Source organism: Polistes fuscatus, unplaced genomic scaffold (assembly GCF_010416935.1).
Source record: "Polistes fuscatus isolate 324 unplaced genomic scaffold, CU_Pfus_HIC Scaffold4, whole genome shotgun sequence".
NCBI classification, from domain to species: Eukaryota; Metazoa; Arthropoda; class Insecta; order Hymenoptera; family Vespidae; genus Polistes; species Polistes fuscatus.
The window spans coordinates 5097146-5121943 of record NW_025113118.1 but is presented as its reverse complement, the minus strand read 5'-3'; the positions used below and the strand labels follow the sequence as shown (position 1 = coordinate 5121943).

General features: G+C 38.3%; 1 protein-coding gene across 1 annotated transcript; it reads right to left on the bottom strand.

The window, feature by feature from the left end:
* Positions 1–3705: 3705 nt before the first annotated feature.
* LOC122520886 (dynein beta chain, ciliary) lies at positions 3706–20378 on the bottom strand. Its single transcript, XM_043641204.1, has 33 exons — positions 20135–20378; positions 19824–20056; positions 19422–19687; positions 18906–19312; positions 18414–18841; positions 18093–18334; positions 17768–18035; positions 16800–17670; positions 16350–16704; positions 15997–16268; positions 15514–15894; positions 15158–15306; positions 14940–14969; positions 14285–14530; positions 13668–14199; positions 13005–13569; positions 10518–12911; positions 10076–10437; positions 9538–10014; positions 9190–9454; positions 8751–9100; positions 8426–8688; positions 8073–8369; positions 7828–7997; positions 7449–7752; positions 6911–7380; positions 6278–6832; positions 5903–6203; positions 5251–5834; positions 5041–5168; positions 4753–4967; positions 4330–4686; positions 3706–4240 (listed from the first exon to the last, which is right to left on the bottom strand). Exons 1-33 carry the CDS (start codon positions 20376–20378, stop codon positions 3797–3799), a joined length of 13425 nt encoding a protein of 4474 aa, XP_043497139.1. The 3' UTR covers positions 3706–3796.
* Between the last annotated feature and the right edge of the window lie 4420 nt (positions 20379–24798).

The window sequence follows — 24798 nt, the reverse complement described above, 5'->3', positions numbered from 1 at the left end:
TTATAACTCGCAATATGTTTACTTGCATAATGTTTACTTTTTTATTTGTACACTCTGTATATATATACTAGGACTTTATCCTGCAGCCAGTTTAAATAAATACATACATACATTATTATTATTTATTTACGGAATTGAATTTGTCATTATAATGCGAATGTGTAATACCATTATTGTTAATTTTATCGATTTAATCTTTTCGTACTTTTAAAAAGTAAATCCATTTAGAGATTAACACGGCTAACCTAGTGTATATAAACTTAGTTGATGTTCTCGAAAGAGGAAAAGGAAGATACGCGTAAGTCCTATCATAGTGTTGGAGTTCCCAAATCCACTGGCACAGTATTTAAGGGCAACACGCGCGAGCTGCTTTCTCCTGTCCTTATTCCTCTCGTTCTTCGAGGGTGGTCGAAGACAAAGCGGCCAGAAGGTGGGGTCGAATTTGTCGGCATGGACCGACAAAAAAGGAAGCTCATGCTGTTGGCACAGCATTAGCCGAGAGAATTCAGAAAGGGTAGGAGCAGAGAATTATTGCGAGCACGTGCCCCTACTCGGACACGTTAGATACCTGGATAGTCTCTATAGTAATAACTACCTTACATTTATTTTTTACAATTCATACCAAATTTATAAGAAAATTTTTAATCTCAAGAAAAGAAGTATCGAACGATATAGTTGAAATGTAATCTTAATTATAGTATATTATGTTACATTTATTTATATATATATATACTCAAATGATTCAAGCTTTTATTTGTTCTAGTATTTTTTTCTTGCGAACTTGTTAATTATAGCAATGTATTTGCTTGTTAGATCTACTACTTAGGTGACACTTCTTTGTAATCTTTGATTTTAAAAGTAAGATAAGACAAAGAAAGAAATATAAAAGATAGAAAGAGAGAATTTAGAGAGAGAGAGAGAGAAAGAGAGAGCTAAGAGACAAAGAAAGAAGGGTCACGGTGAAAAATGTGAGTTATATGCAAAACAAATTGTGCACAGCCTTCGCGTCGTTTCATTATCCCTCTGCCATCACGAGATCTCTCTCTCTCTCTCTCTCTTTCTTTTTTTCTCTTTTACTGACAAACAGTAGAAAATTTAATTTCTAAAGTGAGTCGTCTCGCTCGCTCGCATACCTTCCGACAAACATTAATAGAAGAACCAGGAGGAATATGACGAAACCGCTGCCACCTGCGGTCGGTCCTTTAAAAATGATTAACCTGACGAAACGAGCGATTCCGGCATGTTCACCACCCGATGGTGTTCGATGAAAAATGACTTTCTTAGGATCGTCTTCCGTTCGAAACAAAGGAGGACAAAGGAAACCATTAACTTCTCCTCGAATTTATTGCACAAGACAAACCGAAAGGGTCCGGATACGACCCTTTTTAAATTTTCTCGTGGTGCATTAAAAGTTCGGACCGATACAAAGAAGGCATCGATACGAGTATATTTTGATGTATTTTCTTATTATTTAAAAAAAAAAAACATTTTCCCCGTTGATACTATATTTTTGAAATCTTTAAATATGACTGTGATAAATCGTTGCAATTGAGACAAAAGCGGGATTATCGGAGAAATGTCGAATTAAAATACCTCGTCGGGTATAATATCCATCTATGGATATCGATATATTATTTACCAGCAAAATCCGAACGAATTTTCCTATGAGGAAAAACGTATCGATCACTTGGATCGATATTACCCATTGATATGCCATCGAAGATCCAGGTAACAGGTTTCGAACCGAGTGACACATCGTTCTGACAAGTGATTTGTCATGCTAACGACGTTCCATTAATATCCAGACGGAATTCACAGTTATGGACTAGCAGGATATGAAGCGTGCAATTCTTAATTTCCATTTTTCGAAGATGAAGAAGACTATATATTATTGATAATTCATTATGGTTTCAATTTTCATTAATTAAATATTCACGAGGCGAATTTTACACCGAAAAAGAGTTTAGTCAAAGTCACTTAATATCTGTATAATACTTTATTTCTTTGTTCCTTTTTTTTTTCCTTTTATAGGAAAGAAACTTTATCCACGTCGTCCCGACAATAGTCGTTTACTTTTCAGTAGGATATCATTTAACGAATGGTCGACAGCCAATTAGCCATTGAAGTTTTGAGTTTATTGTCATTGTATAAAGGAGGAACGCAAAAGAAAGAAAGAAAGAAAGGAAGAAAGAAGAAAATCGTTTGGATATACCTAGCCTCCTGGCAGCTCTCGTTCGAAGTACGAAACATATCCGGATATTCGATCCGAGCCCCATACCCTTCATCTTCGAGCATGGCTTAATGAAAAGCGTGATTGAAGTCTGGTAAGCAATAAAAAAAGAGAAGAAAATACAAAGAAAATAAGAAAGAAAAAGAGAGAGTGAGAGAGAGAGAGAGAGAAGCTCGATGAAACGCGAAATCGCGGTGTTGAGGGTATTTCCGAACCAATCACCGAGCTTCATCAAAGGGCTGATAATTTTGTCTTCCCTTCCTCTACTATAGGCGTTGCATCCGATGGGATTCATGAGGCAACTTTAATATCCCATTCTCTCTCTCTCTCTCTCTCTTTCTCTCACCCTATCCCAAAGTAGAAGTTATTCTTTTATTTTTATTCTTTTTCTTTTTCTAACGACGATAGAGTTAGAGGAAATTCTCTCACCTGGGGAACTCAAGAAAATAGTAATAGTAACTTTGAAACCGCTCGAGTTTAGTCTACCTAGGAAGAAACTTCTTGAGTTTATCGGAAGTACGGCCGTTCCCTTTGGCGCTAAGGGTTGTATCAAAGTAAGGAGAAAAAAAAAAAAAGGGGAGAAGAGCAAACATTTTTCTTCGCTCCTTCCTGAGCTAATAACCTCTGCATATTTGATGGAGGGTTCCATTCTATTTTGGAAAATCGTTTTTCCTCCGACGAACGACGACAACTACGAATACAAAAATTGCACCGCTTTTCTTACCCGTGGACGACCCGTTCTCACTCCTCGAACGGGAAATCAAATTTCTTTCGCTAACACGATACAATTTTGATCCGCTGCCGCAATCTGAAAGCTTTTATGTTTCCAACCTGGATAAATCTTGTATCTTTTAATACCACCATCCTTCTTTCGTTCCTTGTAACTCATTTTAGACATCTTTCTTTCTTTCTTACTCTTTTTTGCTCCTTCTATCGCATTTAGTTAAAGTTTTAAGACTCGTAAATTAAATTGACCGATACTTCGTAGCTCCGGTTAAATTTCAACTTTTGTTTACTACTCCCACCATTTGGTATCGATCCTCCCTCCTACTTTCTTACAGCTTTGTTCGTTCTTATCCAAGAAAGCAGTTTTTACGAATGACGGATAATTTCTTTTTTCCCCATCGTAGAAAATTCGACCTTTTCGTTCTCGAAGGAAGGAAGGAAGGAAGGAAGGAAGGGGGAGGATACCTCCTCCGAGACTTCGAGTTAGTTTCCTCCGTCTTTCGTTTTATTAACCTTCGCTCGATTAGTCGATGTCCTAGTATTTTCGTGTGGCCTGCCGTCCTATCCGGTCTTCCGGGAGTACCGTCCGACGATCTACGTCCTATTTACGTCGAGTAATCGCGGCTGAGCAACGACTTCGATTAGGCTAAGTGACAAGATGAGATTAAAGTTTCCGTCCCTTTTTCTTTGTGAGTATTCTTTGAAACGTTCAAGCTTTCATGTAAATATTATTATTATTTGCGACGTTATTTAACAGATATACACATAGTTATAGTATTTATTTCTATTATATTATATTCAGGTACGATCGTGATTTTACTAATGAAAAAAAAAAATCATTTAAGTTTGAAGCAAAAGTGCAACCCCCGCTAGAGTCCATTTAGCAGGCTTGTCCTTGGTTTTCAAATTGAAAGTCCAAACGTAAGTGGGCCCGCGTGTACGAGTTTTATAAACCGGACACTCGTACATGTTTCTCAAATCTTGCTTGTCCTGCGTAATCGCTCGTACATTTATAACCGGCATCAGTGGAAACAATTCCTTCGGTTTGGAATCGATTATGATACCAGTCTGGACGTCCCACCTAGCCCCTTCCATAAAAATTCCATGAACGTAGGCGCCGTCTCTCGGTGCCGACGTAAATTCCTCTTTGTTCTTCTTCGTCACGTCGCAGTGAAGGCACATTTTGTCTAACGGTAATTCCTGCCTCCTAGCCGTAGACTGCATGATCGCTGTCAATAACGATTGTGGATTGAAGAAGCCAGCGAGCCAGACCGAGGCTGGTAACTGAACAAAAGGAATCACGAGATTGTTGTTAAATTGATAAATTGAATAACATTCGAAGGAAGGAAATGGACGTTAGGATTTTCTCTTACAACAAAGTCGGTAGACCAGCTTTCCAATTCTCTAAGCCTCAATAATAAGTCGACGAACCAGCTCGTAAGACCCAACAAAGAGGGATACGCTCTCATCGTCCAAACGGGTGGAACTTGATCGAGAAACAAAGCGTTCTCCAGATCCTCCATGTCCGATGTGATCGTCAGTTCACCCTTCAATCCTAAATCCAGCTCACGTAGGGACCGTTTGATCTCACTCGTCAAATAATTCATCCTCTCGCACTCTTGAAAGGCTACGATCACGTAAGGTGTACGTTCCTCGACCTTACCCATTATCTCAGACATCTTGAACTCATCTGGTAATTTCTCTATTATTTCGTCCAACATTTGTTTGACCTGTGTTAAAAGATCGTATGATTTAATTCGATTAATTAAAATAAATAATTATCATCATCGAGATACCTTATCTTCTCTGGTTACTGTCTGTCCTCCTGAACTACCTGCATCTCTCGGTTGCATTTCGAAAACGGTTTTAAATAAATTTTCGGCAGTCATTGTTAGAAAACCTATCTCAGCGTTTGGATGTAAACCGTACAAGTATGGAGATTCCGGAGGTATAACTTCGTCTATGTAAGTGTGATAACCAGCTAGATCTGTGTTGGGTGGTGCTGGGAAACCTTCAATAATTAATAATAATTAATATTTTTCGAAAACAATAGATTTTCTTCAACAAGACATAATTAATTGTACCTGGTGCTAATTGTAATTCTCCATTGACCAGATCTGGTTGCAAGAATTCTTCAAGGTAAGAAACGCAGAGTCTTCTATCCCAGTCGTCGGTTATGTGTCCACCATACATGATTTCACCGAAGAGATACCTTTGAGTATTAAAATAAAATCTCAACGACTTTTCGTAGAAGAAACTTTATTACGAAGAGATTATCTCGATGAAATACCAACCTTAGATCCTCCCAAGGAACCTTCGGACTAGCTTCCAAGTAATTGTAGAGCACACTAACGCTAATATTCAAGTCACCGACGTTAAAAGGGTAAATCTTGTTCCATCCTTGAGGACCAAACTTTCGTCGTTCGGCTACAACAGCATGGAAGTAACAAAGAGAGAACAAAATAGCTTTGAATTCAGCTTCCTTAGAACACATTTCTAAGGTCTCTTGAGTAAAATTATCTAAGGCTTTGTGTAGGTTCGCCTGCATGCCAGTTGGCGGCTCGTTCGTGATTTTGATAGACGATTCTAGGATACCCTGAGGAATTATATGACCGGAAGGCGAGCCTGCCGGTTCGGCGCTCATAAAAACTCTGTAATCATCGTGAGACCCATCAGCGGCCGTTTCTAATTTTTTCTCTAATAAGGGTAACCATTTTTTTACGAGATGTATATTCTGTAATATCACCCAATGACCATTCTTAGCCGCTACATCCATGGCCTGTTCGGCTACGGTCTCTTGGCCTTGACCGAGCGAAACGTTGTGGAAATTTTGATTGTCGCACGTGAACCGTAATCGTCGGCCAAGGTCTTCGACATCCTAAAATGCCAGGACAGAAGATAAATAATAATTTGGTAGACGTCAGCATATCGAGAAAGTTACTTTACCTTGAGAGGATTGACGCCGGGTGAGAGGATAAAAAATATCGGAGTACTAGGACTAGCTTCTTCGAAAGATTTCGCAAATTCCACCGTTCTCCCTTCGGTGTATCTTGGACCGAGTTTCTCCTCGATAAAAGCGGTAATAGCGTAAGTCATTCGATCAGGCCGTAAAGCTCTCAGCATGCACAACCTTTGTATCGCTGTTTTATTTTTCCACTCTTGCGGAAATTTTTCACGTTCCGGGCACTCACACTCGACGAATTTCTTCCAACGTTTCGTCGAACCTTCTATGTCCCTGTCCAAGTTACTGTAAAAGGAATTGCATTATTTAAAAATCAATTGTTCTATTTCCTTATCTAGTAGTTCTACTTCATTTCTCACCGAAATTCTTCTCTCGTGGCGAGACTCCTAATTCCACCCCAACTGGTATTCGTGAGAAAATCAACGGGAGATGTGACGTGAGGAGTTATGGGAAATCTCAAAAGAAAATCGAGTTCACCGGGAGTAACTTCGTCGCATGCCAAGAGAATTTGAAAGGCCATTTGACAAGTAAAGATCAATTTGTCGCATTCGAAGAGACCCCTCGTGGTGTACATAAAAACCGAATAGGTTATACATTCTATGAGATTCTGAACTCTGCTATTAACGTTTGCCGCAGGCTCGGCTTTTGAAATAGCATTTTGAAATACTACGCTGAAGGCCTTTAACGAGAATTGGTAAATTGGATTTATAGTGTTCAAATCATTTAAAATGAAATACAGCAAGGAAGCACGGGCTGCGGCTGGTCGATAAAGTTCACGTGCAGCATCGATTTCTCGACTAGTTCCACGCGCTTCGATTACCCTAGATTCGATTTCTGCAGCTGTTCTTTTCGTCGTTTCTAAATTTTCGACCAATGACGTGTCTTCAAGAACGTTGCTACCAGCTGATGACAATCTACGATAATAAATTGCCATTAGAGTTAAATCGATCGATCAAAGATTATGTAAATTTTTCAATTTAATTATAAGCAACCTCGAAAGAAGAGAATCTTCCAAACTGTTCAACGTAATTTTAAAATCATTTTGCTGTCTCGTTAGTTCCGCTTTAAGTTCCTCCAGATCGGGTCTTTCAGCTTTCACGACCTCTGCCAGCAATTGATCTTCAAGCCCATCCCTCGTCACGGTGAAGTTGATCAATGTCGTTTGAGCTTGCATCTCAGGTTTATAATGAGGATTCGCCAATTTCGTATGAAGTATAAGCCGGAAATTAGAATTATATTCTACTTCTTTGTCGCCTATCTTTATGGCCTTGCCTTTTTTAATCAAATTGCGTCCTAGCAATGTATCCAAAACGGGATCAACGCTTTCACCGATGTTTTCGAGAAGTACCGTTGATCCAGCTGCCAAGGAATGCTCGATAACTTCGAGATAACCACGTTGACCTAATCTAATGACTCGTAACTCGTTGCCATATTTTTCTTTGATCCACTTAATACCTTGAAGCTGTGATATAATGAACAAGTAGTATATTAATTATTATTCTTTAGTTCGATAGATAATTATTGGATTACCTGTGGATCTATCATTAGTGGCCAACGATCCGAACTAATTAGAATGGTAGCATTTTCTGTTGACATTCTGTCGTTTGGTAAACCCTCATTATTCCACTTGGCAATTTGCGTGTCATCTGTCAATAATGATAGAGGATCTAGTCCTTCAGTAATTGGCACGGAAGGTTCAACGTTTCGTAAAAATGGTAACCACTGCTTATTCAACAAATCTTGACGGAATTGCTTTGTAAAACAACCAACGTATGATATAAATGCTGTTACCAGAAGAACATCTCCCGGTAAAGTGGATGCTTGTTGCATGAAACTATAATATTTGTCAACGTTTACAATTATCCATTTAATTTTCTTTACGTTATATGTTTAGTCGTTTGTTTTTTACCTTGCTACAGACTCAGCCCAACGAACGTTCTCGGATGCCAGCCCACCGACCAGTCTATTAGCAAGTGCGATCGTTGCGTTAGTCGCATCTGCTTCCTGTTGACACTTTAGTTTTTCAGCCGTCGCTTGTTCAAAGTCTGCGGTTAACTTGGCCAACTGTTCTTCCAAAGACTATTAAGAAACAAACAATAATAAGATCTTAGAAAATTTATGAACACGTTGTCTAACGATCAGAAGTGCACTTACAGCAACTTTTAGTTTAATGATCGCTGATTTTTCTTGCGCGGCAGCCAATTCGGCGTTCGCCTGAGCGAGCGCTTGCCTCTTTGGTTCAACATCGCAAAAAACTTCATAAAATTTGATGATATTGATCACCCAAGCGCACAAACCTGCGGCTGCGGCGGATTTCGATCTCACGAATTCCGGTTCGAATTCCGAATCTTTCAGATAAGGTTGTATCGCTTTAATAACTTCTGGATGGATATTTTCTTTCTCGTAATTGATTAAAGCATCCAAAAATGTGTCAACTTTTGCCATAACGATCTAAAAAAAAAAGTTAGTTGGCCATTAAATGTTGAATTAATTTTGTAATAAAATACCTTAGCCGCTTTCCAGCTTCTATCTTTGGGAACTTTTCCATTAGGTGCAAGTAAAACCATAACAGCTGCCGTCACGTTTGTCACGGCACCAGGTGGCGAACCAAATGACTTCAATTCGGTTAGATTCGCTTTATTTAATGTATTCAAAGCTTCTTGGGCTGCCAATAAAGCTGGTTCGGCTTTCATTAAATCCGCCTCGCAATCCTTTTGCTTCTTCGCTACTTCCTCAGCTATTACAGCTACTTTGAATTCTTCCTCGTCGGCTGTTAAATTTATTGATATTTTTTATATGTCTCCTTATTTTAATGTTAGTTAAAATAATTACCTAACGCCTTTTCTTTTTGAACCTTTTCCGTTTCAACGCCCACGATGGTAATCAGAGCATCGGCAGCTTCGTTCTTTTGCTGCAATTCGACTTCTTGTTCTGCCAACTTTTCTTTCAAACCATCCACTTGAACTGCGGTAGATCTGAGCTTATCCAGACCATTTTCTAATCTTGTTACACTCGCACGAAGCTCACTAGATTTGGTTTTCAACAATCTCGTGTAGAGACTGATCTGTTCTAAAAAGGATTTAGGTGTCGTGTAATTGTATCGACGCTCGCTAGCTAAATACTGTCGACTTGCTGTGTTGACGCTCGTATGAGCATGAGCCATGAATTTTGCAACCGATTCCCTAAATAAAACGGAATCACCCATGTACAAATGTAAAGTTATTACAACTTTCTCATTTATAAATAAAAAGAAGTAAACAAAATGATTAACCTGTAACTTTCTGGAAGTTCATTAAGTTCTTGCAAAAATCTCTTGGAAACTGACATCAAAGCTTCCTGAGGCCATTCATGAAACCAATTAATAGCCGTACTATTAACTATAGCCGGAAATTTTCGTGATCTGACTCTAAGCGTGGATCCAACCGGTGAGAAACATAAAACTATTCTCAATTGACGTCGCACGCGATCGATAAAAAATTTCCAACAATTTTCACGAGTGTCGAGCATACCAGCCCCCTTGACTTCATTCCGAACTCCTATGATGGTTTAATCAAATCCAATATTCCGTTTATAAATAATATCAATGAATAATATTGTAACTTATCAATCGAAAATATACCTGCTATAATATTTTCTATCTCGTCTTCGGCGAAAAGATCTGGAACCTCGCCGGATGCTAGCATGTCGTTAATTAGCACAAGAAATTGTTCGTTTGGTACTTGAGCATCGGTCATGAGAAAGACAATACCAAGATTCTTTAATCCTGATTTTAGATATAGCGACGCTAGTTCCAACTTAAGATCAACGATGCCGTAACCCTTCTTCAATTGAATCTGGAAAACTTCCAGCGAACTTATGAAGGCAGCCAAACGGGAAAGGCTCTGTTTGCCAGAACCACCGACGCCAACCAGCAATGCGCTTCCTCTTGGCGATTCCAATATCCTATTTATGCGGCAGACATTCATCATGGCGTCCTCAAAAAGCACTAAATTCATAGCAGCTACGAGATCGTTATAACTGATCATAGCTTCGGATAATAATCGATGTAATGTACTCCAATCTTTTATTGGCATGTATTTAGGTTCACCGACTCCTCCTAGAAAAATAATTGTTCATTTAAAAATCAAGATTATTCGAATTATTTAATAGAAAAGTACCTGCGAAATGACAATAAATATTTGGTTTCTCCAGAATCGAACCCTCGTCGACTTCTTCAACATTCTTTTTCAAGATATCCAATTGCAATTTGGAAAAAGTTTCAATATCCTTTTCTTCGATCAATTTGTCTCCGTAAACTCGGTGAGTCTCGTGCATCCAAAGTCTTATTAAATCGATCGGCGATTGCAAGCACTCGTTGCCGCTGAACAACAAGCCTTGGAAGCAGTTGGAAAGATCTCGGAGATTGAAAATATAATGAAACTTGACGGCTGTCGGTAGGAACATCTGTGCGCAACGATGATGCAGTTGTATCGAGGCTTGAACGATATTGGGACAGAGTTCAGTGACGCACAGTGGAAATCTAAAAATAATAACGGGTGAGAACAATTCACAAAACGTTTAAATCGAATTTAATATCAGAAATATTTGTTCATCAATCACCTATGTTCAACGTTAGCAAGATGTTGTGACAATATCGAGGAATAGATCGTTGTCAGAGATTCAGTGTTAGGAAAACTAACAGCAAACACGACAAAGTGCCTTTGCAATCTCGGATTGATCGTGAAAGATCCTGCCGTGGGATTCATGCAACTCACGTACTGACAATTATGTATATCTTTCAATGTTAGTTTCGTTCTGTCATACCAATGACCATAATCCAAATGCTGACGAATCAAAGTGTGAGGTTGAACGGTACCGTAACCATCAACTTCCGGCATATTCATGTCATCGATGAAATATACCAAACTTTTATTTCCCGGTGGTCCATAATTTCTACCAGCTTTCTTTTCCAACGATTTTTCCAAAATCTTTTGCAACATTTCCGAGGTCGTGTAAAAATTAAACGGCACGTTAGCGATCGCATAATTTTCCGATAATTGTAATAGCTTTTCGTTAACCAAAATGGTTTTTCCACAACCTGCTGAACCAACTAACATCACGGGATGTTTCTCGGGCATCAATAAATCCAAAAAATATTTTATTCTAATACATTCAGAAGTATAGACCAGAACGGCTTGTAAAGGTATCTCTGGGTCTAGCTCGAACTTTGGTAGACGTTCAGTCCACGGAACAAAATCTTTTGTCTCCGTATCAATATAGTAATCGAAGACAGTGCCTTCCGATGGAAATTTAATCTGATCGAACTCGTTCGCCCACCATTTGGTAAACTCTATACGATAATCTACAGTCTGATCTTGAAACATGGCCGAACCAAATGCCCAAACGGCCGCGAACACGAAATAAAGTTCGTAATGATCTTTATGAAAATCATTTGCCGTTAATTCTGGTTTCAAAAGACAATTCAACAAATAGCACAACATTTCTACGTGTGCCATATCGGCGATAGGCGTGATCTTTTTAAATCTGCTCCTTAAAGTTTCCAAACACGTAGGAATGTATTTGTCAAATAGCATCACTAAACAGGATTTTTCAACGGGATTGCTCCTCTTCTCGACCCAACTAGTGACATATGGATTCCATCCTAAATCTTGTGGATTAATATACAAAATTCCAGCTCGCGATACAGTAGCAGGTGTAGCTGTTCTAAGATTCGAAATCTCAAACAACAGTCTCATAGCTGGAGTCAAAGCTATCCTCTCGTTGCTTGCCAACGTAAGTACTTTGTTGTCATCCATGACAGTGTTTAAAGATTCGATCCACATTGGATCGATGTCACCGTCCAACAGAATCCACTTAGGATTATCCCCTCCCAAATTAGCTTGTTCTCGCATGATCACAGAAAACAAACCGTCTTTCCATTCGCGTGTAGCCGGATTGATGATACCAAATAATTCGTCATTGGTTACAGCTTTTGGATTCAAGTCGTTATAAATTGGCTTCCTCTTGATGTTCTGATACGTTCTAAATAATGTCTTCCATACTTGAGTCTTTCCAGATCCAGCAGAACCTACTATGAATACGGAATGTCTTACTTCGAGTAATTCCTCCAATTGTACAACTTTAAGAATGAAACCATCTTCCGGTTGCAATGAAAGATCGGTAGCTGCTTGTTTAACCATCTTCTCAAACTCTACGTCTCGTTTTCTGGGTACATCCAAGGCTGGAAAAAGATCCGCTATCAATCCCATGAAGACGGGTAAATCATCCGAGACTACTTTAGGAATATTAAAATCTCTTAGGGCTCTCATAAGAACTTCTTCTTCGGGTCTACCAGGATCACCTCTTTTCAAACTTCCTGCCACTACGAGAACGGATTTAATCGCCCTGAGTCCCCAATCGTAATGATCTTGTTTCGATAACAATTCTTTGCACAACGTGTAAAGCGTGATAAATTTTCTTGCGAGTACTCTCGCTTCCTGAAATCCCTCAGCTACCAACATAATCTCGCAAATCAATTCGAAATCAGGCACGACCATCGCGCAAGGTCGAAAAAGGGCCTTCAAATTTTCCGGTAATTCCGTACGACCAGCGTAACCAGGATTCATGGTTATGAATATTCCCACGGTCGGTTCCAATCCAATAATCTCACCCATGAAATTGAATTTTTCCTTTTTATCCCTGATGGCGTCTTGAATCGATTTAACTTGGACGGCAACGACTGACAATACCTCGACTGTGATTCGATTGAACTCGTCGAAACATCCCCAGGCACCCGTTTGCGCCAATCCCTTGTATATGTTTCCGCAGGATTTGTAATCCATTTGTTCGGAACAATTGAAGACGTAGACCATAATTCCAAGAGCTCTACCGAGATCCTTAGTTGTCTCTGTTTTACCCGTTCCAGCTGGACCGGCTGGTCCACCACCCATGATCAAATGTAACGATTGCGTTAAAGTTATGTAACATCTGTCTGTCAGTGGTGTGATGACTAACCTAAATGACAGATCAAAATAACAATAATTACGTAAGAGTCGAAGTTAGTTGAAAACTTAATCTTCTATTCTCTTATCTTATCTTATATCTTACCTAGGAGTATTTCCCAAATACTCGTGAGAATACTTAAATTGAGCGTCGCAAATATTGGCAAAGCAATCCTTTTCCTTCTCATCCCAACGATGTCGTAATTGACTTTGCCATTGAAAGGCTTGAGCTGTTTCTATCTTTGACTGAACCAACTTCGTTACGACATCCCTCGAGTGTACGTCTATCGTACAGATCGTCATCACTTTTTGTCTCTCTTGTTTAGTAAGTTCGCCGATTAATAACGTTATCAGAGTACTTAACTGAGATATTTGCTTCTTCAAGTAATCTTTTATTGCGCTATCGTAGCCTTCCTCCAATCGAGCAAACGCTAAATTAACTTCGGTTGTCCACCAGATCTGCGTACCACATAGAGAAACTTGAGCTGGGTAATCGAAAAGCCATTGCTCTCGTGGTTTTTCCTCGTAAGCGATAACGGCCTCGCTGAAATAGTGCCGAATGGAAACTCTCATGGAACGTTGAAGTCGATTCAACCAAGCCTCGACCGGTCCATCGCAAATCATTTCGCAATTACAAAATTCCACGTATTCTCCATCCTTAGCGAACATTCCTAGCAAAGGAAACAGCTATTTTAATTAATCTTCTTACCTTAGCGTTTAAATTTATTTTACATTTAATTGATAATCATGTTCTTTAATTAGTGTTAACCTGATACGCGCTTAATCGTTTCCTCGTTCGAATCGTCGAATTTTAATCGAGCCATTGAATCGAACAATTTCGTCAAATGTTTCGCTACTATTTCCGGCTGATTTCCATTGGACAGTATGTCTAATAAATCGCTCGAAGATACGAAGTAAAATCGAGGAAAGGCCAAACGTTTCGTTTCCAAATACTCGGCCAATGCTTTCTCGCACAGGACAAGCTCCTTTTGAAGTATATCCAATGCAGCTACCAAACCTTCTTTATTCGTTGCCTCAATAACGTTCGGTGTCTTTGCCATTTCCGTCGTCATCTCTTTAAATTCCTTGTCTATTTTATTAAATCTATCAGCGTCGACGGGTAATTGACGACGAATATCTTCGGATGACATGAAGATACTTTCCAAATGCATCCACGTTCGTTGTACTTCGAACCAAACCGTGGTAACTTGATCAGCAACGCTTAACTTTTTTTGCCAAGCGGAAACCTCTTCCAAGAAGTGTGCTATGAACTTGGACGTGATTAAATTTTGCAATTGAACCTGTAATCAATTTTATCGGGGAAATCGATCGAATCACTTCAAGCTGATATATTCTTAGATAAAAGTTTGTGATCAACGCAGCTACCTGGTTTTCTTCCAAAGTTTCGATTAATTCTTCACTCGCTCTGATCAAAGTCGCACCCGTTCTAACGTGAATCTCTTTTTCGAATTCCATTTTCGACCAAGTTACGTTCAATTCTTTCATATACCTTTCCATTGACATTTCTTTCACCGCTTTATCAACGATGTTCTTCACTTCTTCCTCGCACTCGTGAAGATTCAATTCGAGCAAATCAGCCAATTTTGTCAATTCGTCCATTACAAAACGCACCTACACAATGGAATCTTGTCTAACGTATTGTTCGTCAATTCGGAATATATTCTATTTTTTATATTTCCAATTTAGGAACGAAAGGATCAAGGCTGATCGAGTGCGTATTAGGTTTCATGAACGATGTATTGCACAATGAATTTATTCAATAAATGTACAATATGATATTTTACAATGATCGTTATGATTATGATATTAAATTAATATCGAAAGAGATGCAGCATATTATAGAAATATATTTATTCAAAATGAATTAAAACCATATTAAAATGATTAAATAATTTAATTTAAACAAAATGGACAATGCTTCTGATGTTATGACGTCAAAGCAGGAATCGAAAAAAAAAGGTTTGATACAATAATTAAAAAAAATATATTATGCTGTGCACTTTATATACAGTGAACTTACGGTCATCTCTGGAGTCATGTAGCCCAATTTCTGCAACATCGACAGCGTATATATACAGCAGTGCAACTATTTCTAATATACATTAAGGCAACATTCGCGATTTAAAGTTAGCCGATATTAGTATCAAAAGAAGAAATATCATAAATTTCATAAAACGATTTCTCTTAATCGTACTTATCCCAATAATGAAAATTTCATCAAATACGTAACAGCGATACCTTCGTACTGTTCATCAATTGACGCCAATGTCTTTCCCGAATCGCAGGATTTTGAAGTTCACCAACTGCTCGCAACGATGTCAACATATTTTTCACAGTAGCTTCGAGCGATATGTAAATATCCCATTGACGCATTTCTTTGTCTAAAGCTAATCAAGTAAACAAATAATAATTAATTTTTGTTTAATTATTAATTAAAAAAACAATACACGAATTGGATCGTCTTATGTATTAACAGACCAAATGTGCTTTTACAGTAGATGACAGCAATAACTACATTTTATTAAAATCAGTGCATGATCCCGTTTATGCATTACTTACAGTTCAATTTTAAGTATTAATTGGAAACTACTAACTTCGTATTTCTTTGGCAAACTTTTTACACTCGATATCCATATTCTCAACATCGATTTTTCTCCAAGGTGTAGTCTTCCATCCGTCTATACTGCTCACTACGATGTTCACGTAATCCCATAATTGTTTAAGCATCTTTAATTCCTTTCTGCATTGCTTCAATTGCTTGAATTCCGGTACAATCACTTCGAACAATGAGGCCGATTCCTGTATGTCTCTCATTTGACATTCCAACATGTGAATTTCTTGATGAGCTTCGTCCAACAATTCGTAAGGTTGTTGACAGTCAAATTTGAAGAAATCATTACGCCTAAATGCTTCGCGATAAAGCATGATCGTCGTATCGAATGCAGAAATTCTACTACGAATTCTGGAGACCTCGCCTAGGATACGTGATATTTCGTTTGAATGATTTTTGTAATACGAGAAATAAAAACCTAAGAAGAGAGAGAGAGAGAGAGAAAGTTAGCAAAAGTTTTACTAACCCGCTTGTAAGGGAGCAACCTGTTGTTTCACCATGAGGGCCAATTTTTTCGTATTGGCCCATTGTTCTGGAAGTTCTTTAAGTAATACGTTCACTTCTTCGGGAATATCTTGATCGTAAAACTTGAGTAATTCTACGGTCTCTTCCAAGGGTTTGAACATCTCGTCCGTGGTAGGTTGTCTCTCTTTAACTTGCATCAAATACCCCATAATACTAACGAGTCCCAGATAATCTCCTGGTTGTACTTGTTGCAACAAACCTTCGTCCGCCCGTCTAAATCGATATTTAAGTACTTTCGATTGGGCTCGTATTTTAATAATAAAGGAGAAAACATCGTGTTGGTTTTTTTCTAACCTTATAAAAGCTCCGAGATCCGATAGACTGCTAGTAACGTGATTAACCATATGTGCTTTAAACATATTCGACCATTTACAAACAGTATTCAGGACCGACTGTCTGAAGGGTCGAATGTCTACTCTGAACCAACCGCAAAACACTCTCGAAAGATCCATCTCCTCGATCTCGAGATAAAGACCCTCGTAGAGATCGATTTGTTCGCGAAATTGCTCCTTCTTCGGCGCGGACCGCACTGGACCCTTGGGATCCTGTGCCGTTACCATCTCCATTTCCTCCATCGTTAACTGTCGACTGTATTCGAGAAATTGTTGCATTACCACATCCCTATCTTCGAGCCAAAGAAAAGCGTATCCTAATTTCAAACGATTAACGGATGACAGATTTAGTCAAACAGAGAGTTAATAATTGAGTTCATTATTTCATTAACAATATATTCTAATCGTATACCTTCGAAGTTACCACAAAAATCGATAGCCTCATCTATCGCGTTAGCTAAACTTTCTAATATTTCATTTTTCATGCCCTTGATATCAGGATCGTTTTCCAATTCCTCGACATAGTCAATATAATCAGACCTTAATCGTGGAATAAGCGTAGCCATACCAATGGTATCGTTCAGTAATCCAGCAATAAGTTGCTCGAGACCATCGGGATCGTCAGGTTCCAACGATGGTGCATAATAAAGATCGGGTTCTCTCAATTCTAATTTGGCTTCTAAAAGGGGCTCGTTTTGAACACTCGAATCCATATTGTCTGCCAGATAACCAAGCGTACATCCAACAGCTTTGCGAAGTGACTCGATCACTATATCGTCAACGTATTTGACATACTCTTTCCAAACTTCTTTCTTATCATCATCATCATCATCGATTTGAAATAAATGTTTATTTTCCTCCAACAATGAGTGTATTTGTTCGGCAATTTTGGTCACGTCAGCGTAACGTTTCGAAACTCTTTCTTGTCGTTCCTCTAAACAAAGCAACGCATCCTTACGACAATCCTTTCTCCCGAAAAGTGGCATCTTCGTCCAAGGCTCCAAAATCAATTGAATCTTGTTCACATTCGTTTGAGCAGCTCTCACGCGTTTCCAAAGCCCGTTTACGAGCTCTTCCAATTTGACAATGTATTCCAAAAGTCCTTCCGAACGCCAACAGAGCTCTGACTCGCCTTGGTGTATCATCGAATCGATTTCCGCTAGTTCGGATTTGATCAAATCGAGTTCGACGTTTTTCGTTGATCTTCGAGTGTCATTGTAAGAATCGATAGTCGCGATAAGTAACATATGAAATTTTCTAAACGTCTCTGCTTTCTCCGACACCTGATTAATTATTTATTTTGATTTGTGTTACACGTTTATTACAATTTATATATTGATATCTGCAAAGATTATCGATTAAGATAAATAAAGTAATAACCTCTAATGCTTCCTGAGGAATATCCGAACGAGACATGCGCTTCAAGTACTTGACTTCTTTCAAAATGGCTAATAGATCAGGATCGAAATTTAATTGTAAAATCGAGCGTTGATCCTTGATCATTAAATTACAATTCAAACCGGCGTCAACTGTTCTTGGAACAGCTTCCACCCATTCAACGAAAAGATTTTCTTCTTTTTTCGTAATAATATTAACGAGTCTTTCATAACGTTCGATTATGGCGATACCCTCTTCGGTATTAACGATGCTGAAAATATAATTATTATTATTATCGGTTCAATTTAACGAAGACTCCTTTACATACGGATTTGGCATGGCTTTGAAATTTTGAATTGGTCGTTCGATTCGTTTTCTGAGCATACTGGTAAAAGTTAAAGAAGCTGTCAGAGGTGGAAGATCAGCCAGAGCACCTTTTGTGCCACGATTGAATAAAGCTTCAACAACGGTCAACTCGATGTTAAGAAGCTCCAGAATCCTTGTATAACGATCGTTAAATTGTTTTCGTATCATTGGCCTATCCAACACCGATCCTGCGATATTGATCAACTGAAATTATTTTCAATCAAAATATTAATTGATAAATAATTTACTTATCTAATTATTGCGCAATGAAATATTAGTATACCTTGAACACACTCTCGAGATTACCGCAATCGTCGAATGATTGACATAATATTACGGCCAATTTACTATCCAAATCGGTAATGGATGAATTAAATTTGGCGCAGTCTAATGTAAATGTTTCATCGTCCGGATCGAGTACGTCATTTGTTTGTACCGTTAAGGCAACAAAAAGGTGTTGAAATTCCTTGAAAATATCGATGATCCTTGCGCTGAGCGATCTACCGAGAATACCACCGATCTCTATTTTCTCGAGCTTGGCAAATTCTAATACGGTATTGAACAGCCACTCGATATCCGCCAAACGTTTGAGGAACGCGTCGAGACGCATAAAAACTACGCCGGAATTGAAAGACCACGGTGGTGAATCAGGTTTCATACCAGGCATGTTCCTTCTTGCCTCGAACTGACGTTTGAATTCTTCCAGAATGTCTGAGAAAGCAAGATTTATGTTATAATATATCGGTTTCTGGATATTATATTCATATATCCATACCTCGCGATATCTGCACGCGTTGAAGTGCTTCGTCCACGTCGCTCTGAAAAATCGACGTAGGATCGAGAAATCTTTGTGCAACTTGTATCAACAGATTGCATATTTGTCGCAACATGATTATCAGTTTGGAGGAACTCTGATAATATTGCGAATTAGCCCACGCCAATCCTAACGAATGAATCAAAATTCCCATCAATGGTTTAGTCTCGGAAAATTCTGTCTCTTCGACAGCTTTAAACCACTTGTTCAATGGCATCAAATACAAGGATATATCTTTTGCTTCTTCCAAAGATGCCACTACATTTTCCGAGAGCGTTCTAAAGCACGGAAAATATGCGCTCTCGGTTTTCTCTAAAATCGTTGCCATTTTCTTTACTCTATCTTCCTGCAGCTGATCGTAGATATATCTAGAAAAAAAAAAAACAAATCGAAGAATATGATTTATCTCGATAATATCATTATTACTTTTTTTCTATCATCATTTTTTGTCCTTTAATATAGTTAGTGATATATCACCTTAAATTCGCCAGTCTGACGGACCAATAATCAAGTTCAACGTTCGGCGTTGGTTGCTGACCGTTGTCAAAAGCGGCGCTCGATTCTTGAGTGACAACGTCATTCACCAAATAAGCCCACTTTATCACGACACCCTCGATGGCGCTCTTCAGATACAAATCGACCGCTTGCGGTCCTACCGTCGAGACCAATCTCTCAACCTCCGTCACCTTCTCCAAGCCGGCTGGCATCGGTAGAACTGTCCTGCCATTAACTTGACCTTTCACCTGATCGTCTCGAGGAAAACGTCCTTTTAATCGTCCTTGATATTCGACTGATTAATTGTTTGCTTAGAATTACAATTTCCCCCACCCCTCGCCCTCTCCTCCCTTTCCCCCCGAAAAAAAGAAAAAGAAAGCTCACCTGATACAAAGTACCTCTGAGCGAGTGCACGTGTTTCGAGATATCCTGGATCGTAACATCCGGTAGATCCTTATGATTGTTGGGATTACTCAGAAGAGGCGCGAAAACGTTATCAATCAATGTTGCCAATTGATCGACCACGCGATGAGATAGATCACCGATTATTAACAACGATGAATAATCACCTTTCTCTTTTGGTAATGGCGCTTTGATTGTTTTCACGATATAAAGGCCTGCGATTAAGAGTTCATTCGATCTAACAAAAATTCATGAAATCGCGTAATTTCGTGTATTTTCTTGACTTTATCTACTTTTACCTTTCATTCTCTGACATGGTATCGGAAAAGAAGTTGATGCTACCAATTGAACGTTCGGTGTCAATACAACGAAGAGTGTCATCGGTAATGGATTGTTCAGAAAATCTAATACAGCGTTCCTGTATTCTTCGGTCAATAATAATTTTCCCCATTTTTCCGGTTTCAATTTAAGTGACTTTTGTATAAATCCGCCTATATACTCTAGACGAAAATCTGTTGGTGCGTCCGGTGCAGTCATGTCTTCTGTTAAAATGAACAGAAAGAAAGAGAGAGAAAAAGAGAAAGACCTCTGTTAATAATTAATGTTCTTAACTAGTTAGGATCAAATTTGTCTAAGTTCTAATAATATTACTTTAAAGCTTGGCAAGCAGGTCAGAAGACCAGGTACGGACTGAGCCTGGTACCGTTGCCACTACCATTGGCAATGATCGTGTCTCTGGAGAAGGGTCGCTTGCTTATTGGCGAACCTATTGTCACGGAACGCACGAAATGTCCTGAAACGCGGCTGACATAGCACGCGATCCGTCTTCTATCCGTTACTTATTTCTACTACTACTACTACTATTTGCAAAGAAACCTTTCCAGTTGCTACAGAACCTTCAGATAAAGCAACATCTCCGGCAAATTTTCACCAAGATTTTGATCAATGGATTTTAAAGAAATTTGGGGAATCTAAAAGTTGTGAGTATGTTTTACATAATTTATTAATTAATTATTCAAATATCGTAGACGATGATAGAGATAATATTTTTTTATGCTATTAATTTTTTTTAAATTCTTACACCAGCAAAATTACGAGTACGCGTCGTAAAAATAACGCGCATAAATTCTTGGAATCGGTTTCTCCATTCAATCTATAATAATCTATTAAAAGAGTGACTGTAAGAAAAAAACTTGGTCGAGTTTAAATATCGACTGGCCTACATAAATTCCCGGAAACATTTTAGCTTTAAGAGATAGGTCAATTCTTTTCGTGTTCTATTATACGGCAAGAAAATTGCAATCTATTGAAACGAAATAACTATTCGATATTTCTTGATGTAATCACTTTTTTTTTTCAAACATAGATATACTCTTTAATATGAAAAATTTGCAATCTATAAAATAATCCATCAAGTTTTTGTTCGTACAATTTTTCTTTCTTTTTTTTTTAATATTAAGTAAGCGTAAGAATGCGCTCAATTATTTCATGCAAAATTTTATTTCGTTCAAATGTTCCAACAATCTCGTTATTTTGTATAAAGTAAAATACACCCTTTTGCCAAATCCTCCTTGCACAAATTGAACTAAGGAAATAAACAAAAAACGATAATCGAGAGACAATTGTTTGGATAAAGATTGGAACGCTTCTTTCCTTCTCTCTCTTTTTTCCAATTTCGAAAAATAAGTACTACGAACGGTGTTCATCAATTACAACACCCGCAATTACTTAGATTTATTTTCTTTAATTACAGAGCATTCGATTAATCATCGTGAAATGTCCTTTAAGATAAACAAAAAAAAACATGTCGAGTTATCGTTCCGATCTTTCATTCTCCCATTCCTTCCTTTGCTTCTCGCTCTTTCCATTTTCCTTCCATTTTTTACAAACAACAAAGGAAGCTCCCGGATTATCGGCGTTGCACACGCCAAAACAGATAATTCCACGTTCCATTCGATTCTCGATCCGCACCCTTCTCCCTTCCTTTTTTTTCTCCTCGGTGCAAAACGCTTTTCGCGCGATTCTTTTTTCCTTCTTTCTTTTTTTTTTGTCGCGACGAAAACGCGACGTGAAAATTGATGACCGAGAATCCCGCGCGGAGCCGAAGGACCATTTTACTTTCGACTTTTCCTACCGAGTGAATAATGCGCTCTCCGTGCAACTTCAAAAGTGATTTCTTATTTAGGGAGCTTTTCAGCCCGATGTCATTTTTCACAGACGCCTTCGTCGATTCAACGTCGCGATACTACCCCCGACGACGCCCTTAAAATGTCTTCCTCCTTCTTCCTCCTTTCTTTTTCTTCTTTTGAAAGGAGAAAGAAAAAAATCCGCCATTTTCTTAGATGCGACTAACCGAAAATTCGGCGCAAAGAAAAACATTTATTTGCATAATTTGTTTTTTTAACGTTTTGCTTAAAATAAAAATGAACAAATTTAACAAAAATTTGTCAATAATTTCAATTATTATTAATTCGATTTAATTTTACTTATGTAGAAGATAAATATGACTTTTGACTTTTTCGGTTAAAATTGTTTGCCAATTCCATCTATCGGTGAGAAACTTTATTAAAATCCCTTCGTATTCGCAAACATTTGTGCGTATAAAGTGTTGCCTAAACGCAGGGAGTGGGTGGGTGATTAGAATATTTGTTATATCAAAGTTTCTCAATTATTTTCAAGATACTGTAACATTAAATAAATCGAACCACCGTCGAATGTTACGAACTTCTACAATCGCAAGTATTATTCCGACCTTCGTGTTTGATATTCAACTCGCGAATCATTCAACATTCCTTGCAAGCCCTCTCGTAAAGTTCGTTCGGTCTCGTCCGATCGGAAAATCCTGATTGACAGAAATAAACCAAGAGCAAATAAGAACCGACGATATAGATGTTGGGTACAGTGTCTCGTAAACTCGACACTACCAACGAATGAGAATATTCTGGTGATCGAAAGATTAAAAAAAAAGAAGAGAAAGAGAGAGAGAGAGAAGAAAAAGAAAAAGACACATCTGTCGAATCGAACGCACGGAAACTTTTTTAGAGTAGGCTTATAAAAAGAACAGAAGGAACAAAAAAAGGAAAAGGGAAAAGAAAATACTGTCACTTCGGGAGTACGTACTCGTCACGTACGCTTATGCGCGTTTCAGGCTGACGAGCGACATTATGATAATCCTTGGATGTAGTATTTGTTGGCCCTCTCGACGTTTCCCCGTTTCAAAAAAAAAAAGAAAAGAGAAAAAAAAGAAAGGTAGGAAAAAATATCTCGGTAAAAGTTTTAGGAATTACTCTAAAATTCTCGAATTTTGACTTACCATCCGAATCGTCCAGTTTTGCCGTCCGTCCACTCGAAAGAACAAGTAGAAGAAGGAAAGAAGAAAAAGAATGAAAATGGGAAGGAAAAAAAAAAGAAAAGAAAAAAGAAAAGGAAAGAAAAAGAAAGGAGACTGGATCCGTCGAGCATTTCGGAATCCGCAATTTCAGAGAATAAATTCGACGAAGCGTGAGATCGAATTGGCTCGTCGCCAGGTACGTTTCCTAACGAACATTTCCCTAATAAAATCAGAACCCTATTTCGTGAGCGACCTCGACACGCGCGGCAAACCTTCCTTACGATCTTCAGGATTAGGGCATCTGTCTAAAAAAGAAAAGAAAGTAGTAGAAAAAATGAAAGAGAACGGGGAGAGGAAGAAAATACTTAGAGAGAAAGAGAGAGAGAACATATGTAGTTCTCACTAACGTTTATAATTCAAGACACGCCTTTTGCGGCTAGCAGAGAAACGCATGAGAGAATTCGCGATACGTAGCACCACTACGTGTTACTAATTTAGGCAGCGCTAAGGGCGTCGTGCTCCGCCAACAGAATTTATTATTTTAATTATGCTAGTATTTTCAGGGTAGGAAGGAGGTGGTACCTACCGTTGGTATCGTCGTTACGTTCTGAGAATGAGAGAATCAGCCAGAATTCTGAGACAGAAAGGAGACATTACTAAATTGCGTGACGATACTTTGGTCCTCTCGATGCTATTAAACGTTACCTGCTGCTACGTTTGGCTGTGGTCTCCCATTTTATGACCTTAATTTTCTTACTTCGTGACAACCGAGTTTTACGATGATTGGTCTCTTTAAAAACGCTATAAATAAGTATCGTTTATTTTCGATTTTTTTATTTTTAATACGTTCATTCTATCCAAAAAAGAAAAAAAGGAATTCATTTAATTTGTATTATTTGTAAGAAAATATTTTTGTCTATTCTATTTATTCGTCCAACGACGTTTCACCATTGCTAAATTTAACCGAACCATCAATTACGATTAATATTTCGATCAATACTAGCGATCTTTCGTTATTCCGTAAACGTAAAAACCTCTAAAGAGGGTTTCTTTCGCGCGGTAATTTTTATCCTCCTAATAGAGTTAATCTCTGTCTGAACACGATCTCTCTTTCTCTCTCATTCTCTGATCTTTCCTAAAAAGGGGAAAGAATTTTTGCCGAGATCAACGAATCCACGTTCTGACTCGTCGCTAATTCTCCACCCAGAAATACACTATCGGCATCTGAAATAAGTTTTCCACAAGTCTTATTTATCCGTAAACGAAAAAATATCAATAACTTGCGAAAATAGCATCATCCTTGTTCCTTAAAAAACAAAAAACAAAAGAAAAAAAGAATAAAAAGAAAAATAAGAAGAAAAATAACAATGAAAATAAAAATAAATAAAGAGAAAAATTCAACCCGAGGCTAAAGAAAAATTTCCTTTTCTTTCAAGTTGAAGGTGTGCGCGCGCGTGCGAACGCAAGAAGCAGAACTGACTTCAACACCACTTTCCCTCGTAATGCCCTTGGCGTGTGTCTGGGAAATTCTCCAAGTTAAGCTGCAGCAAGCTCTCCATTTTCGCCCTCTCCAGAAGCTCTCAACAGGTTACCTGGGTTCTCTTCTCTGTTCTCGGAAGTCTCTTT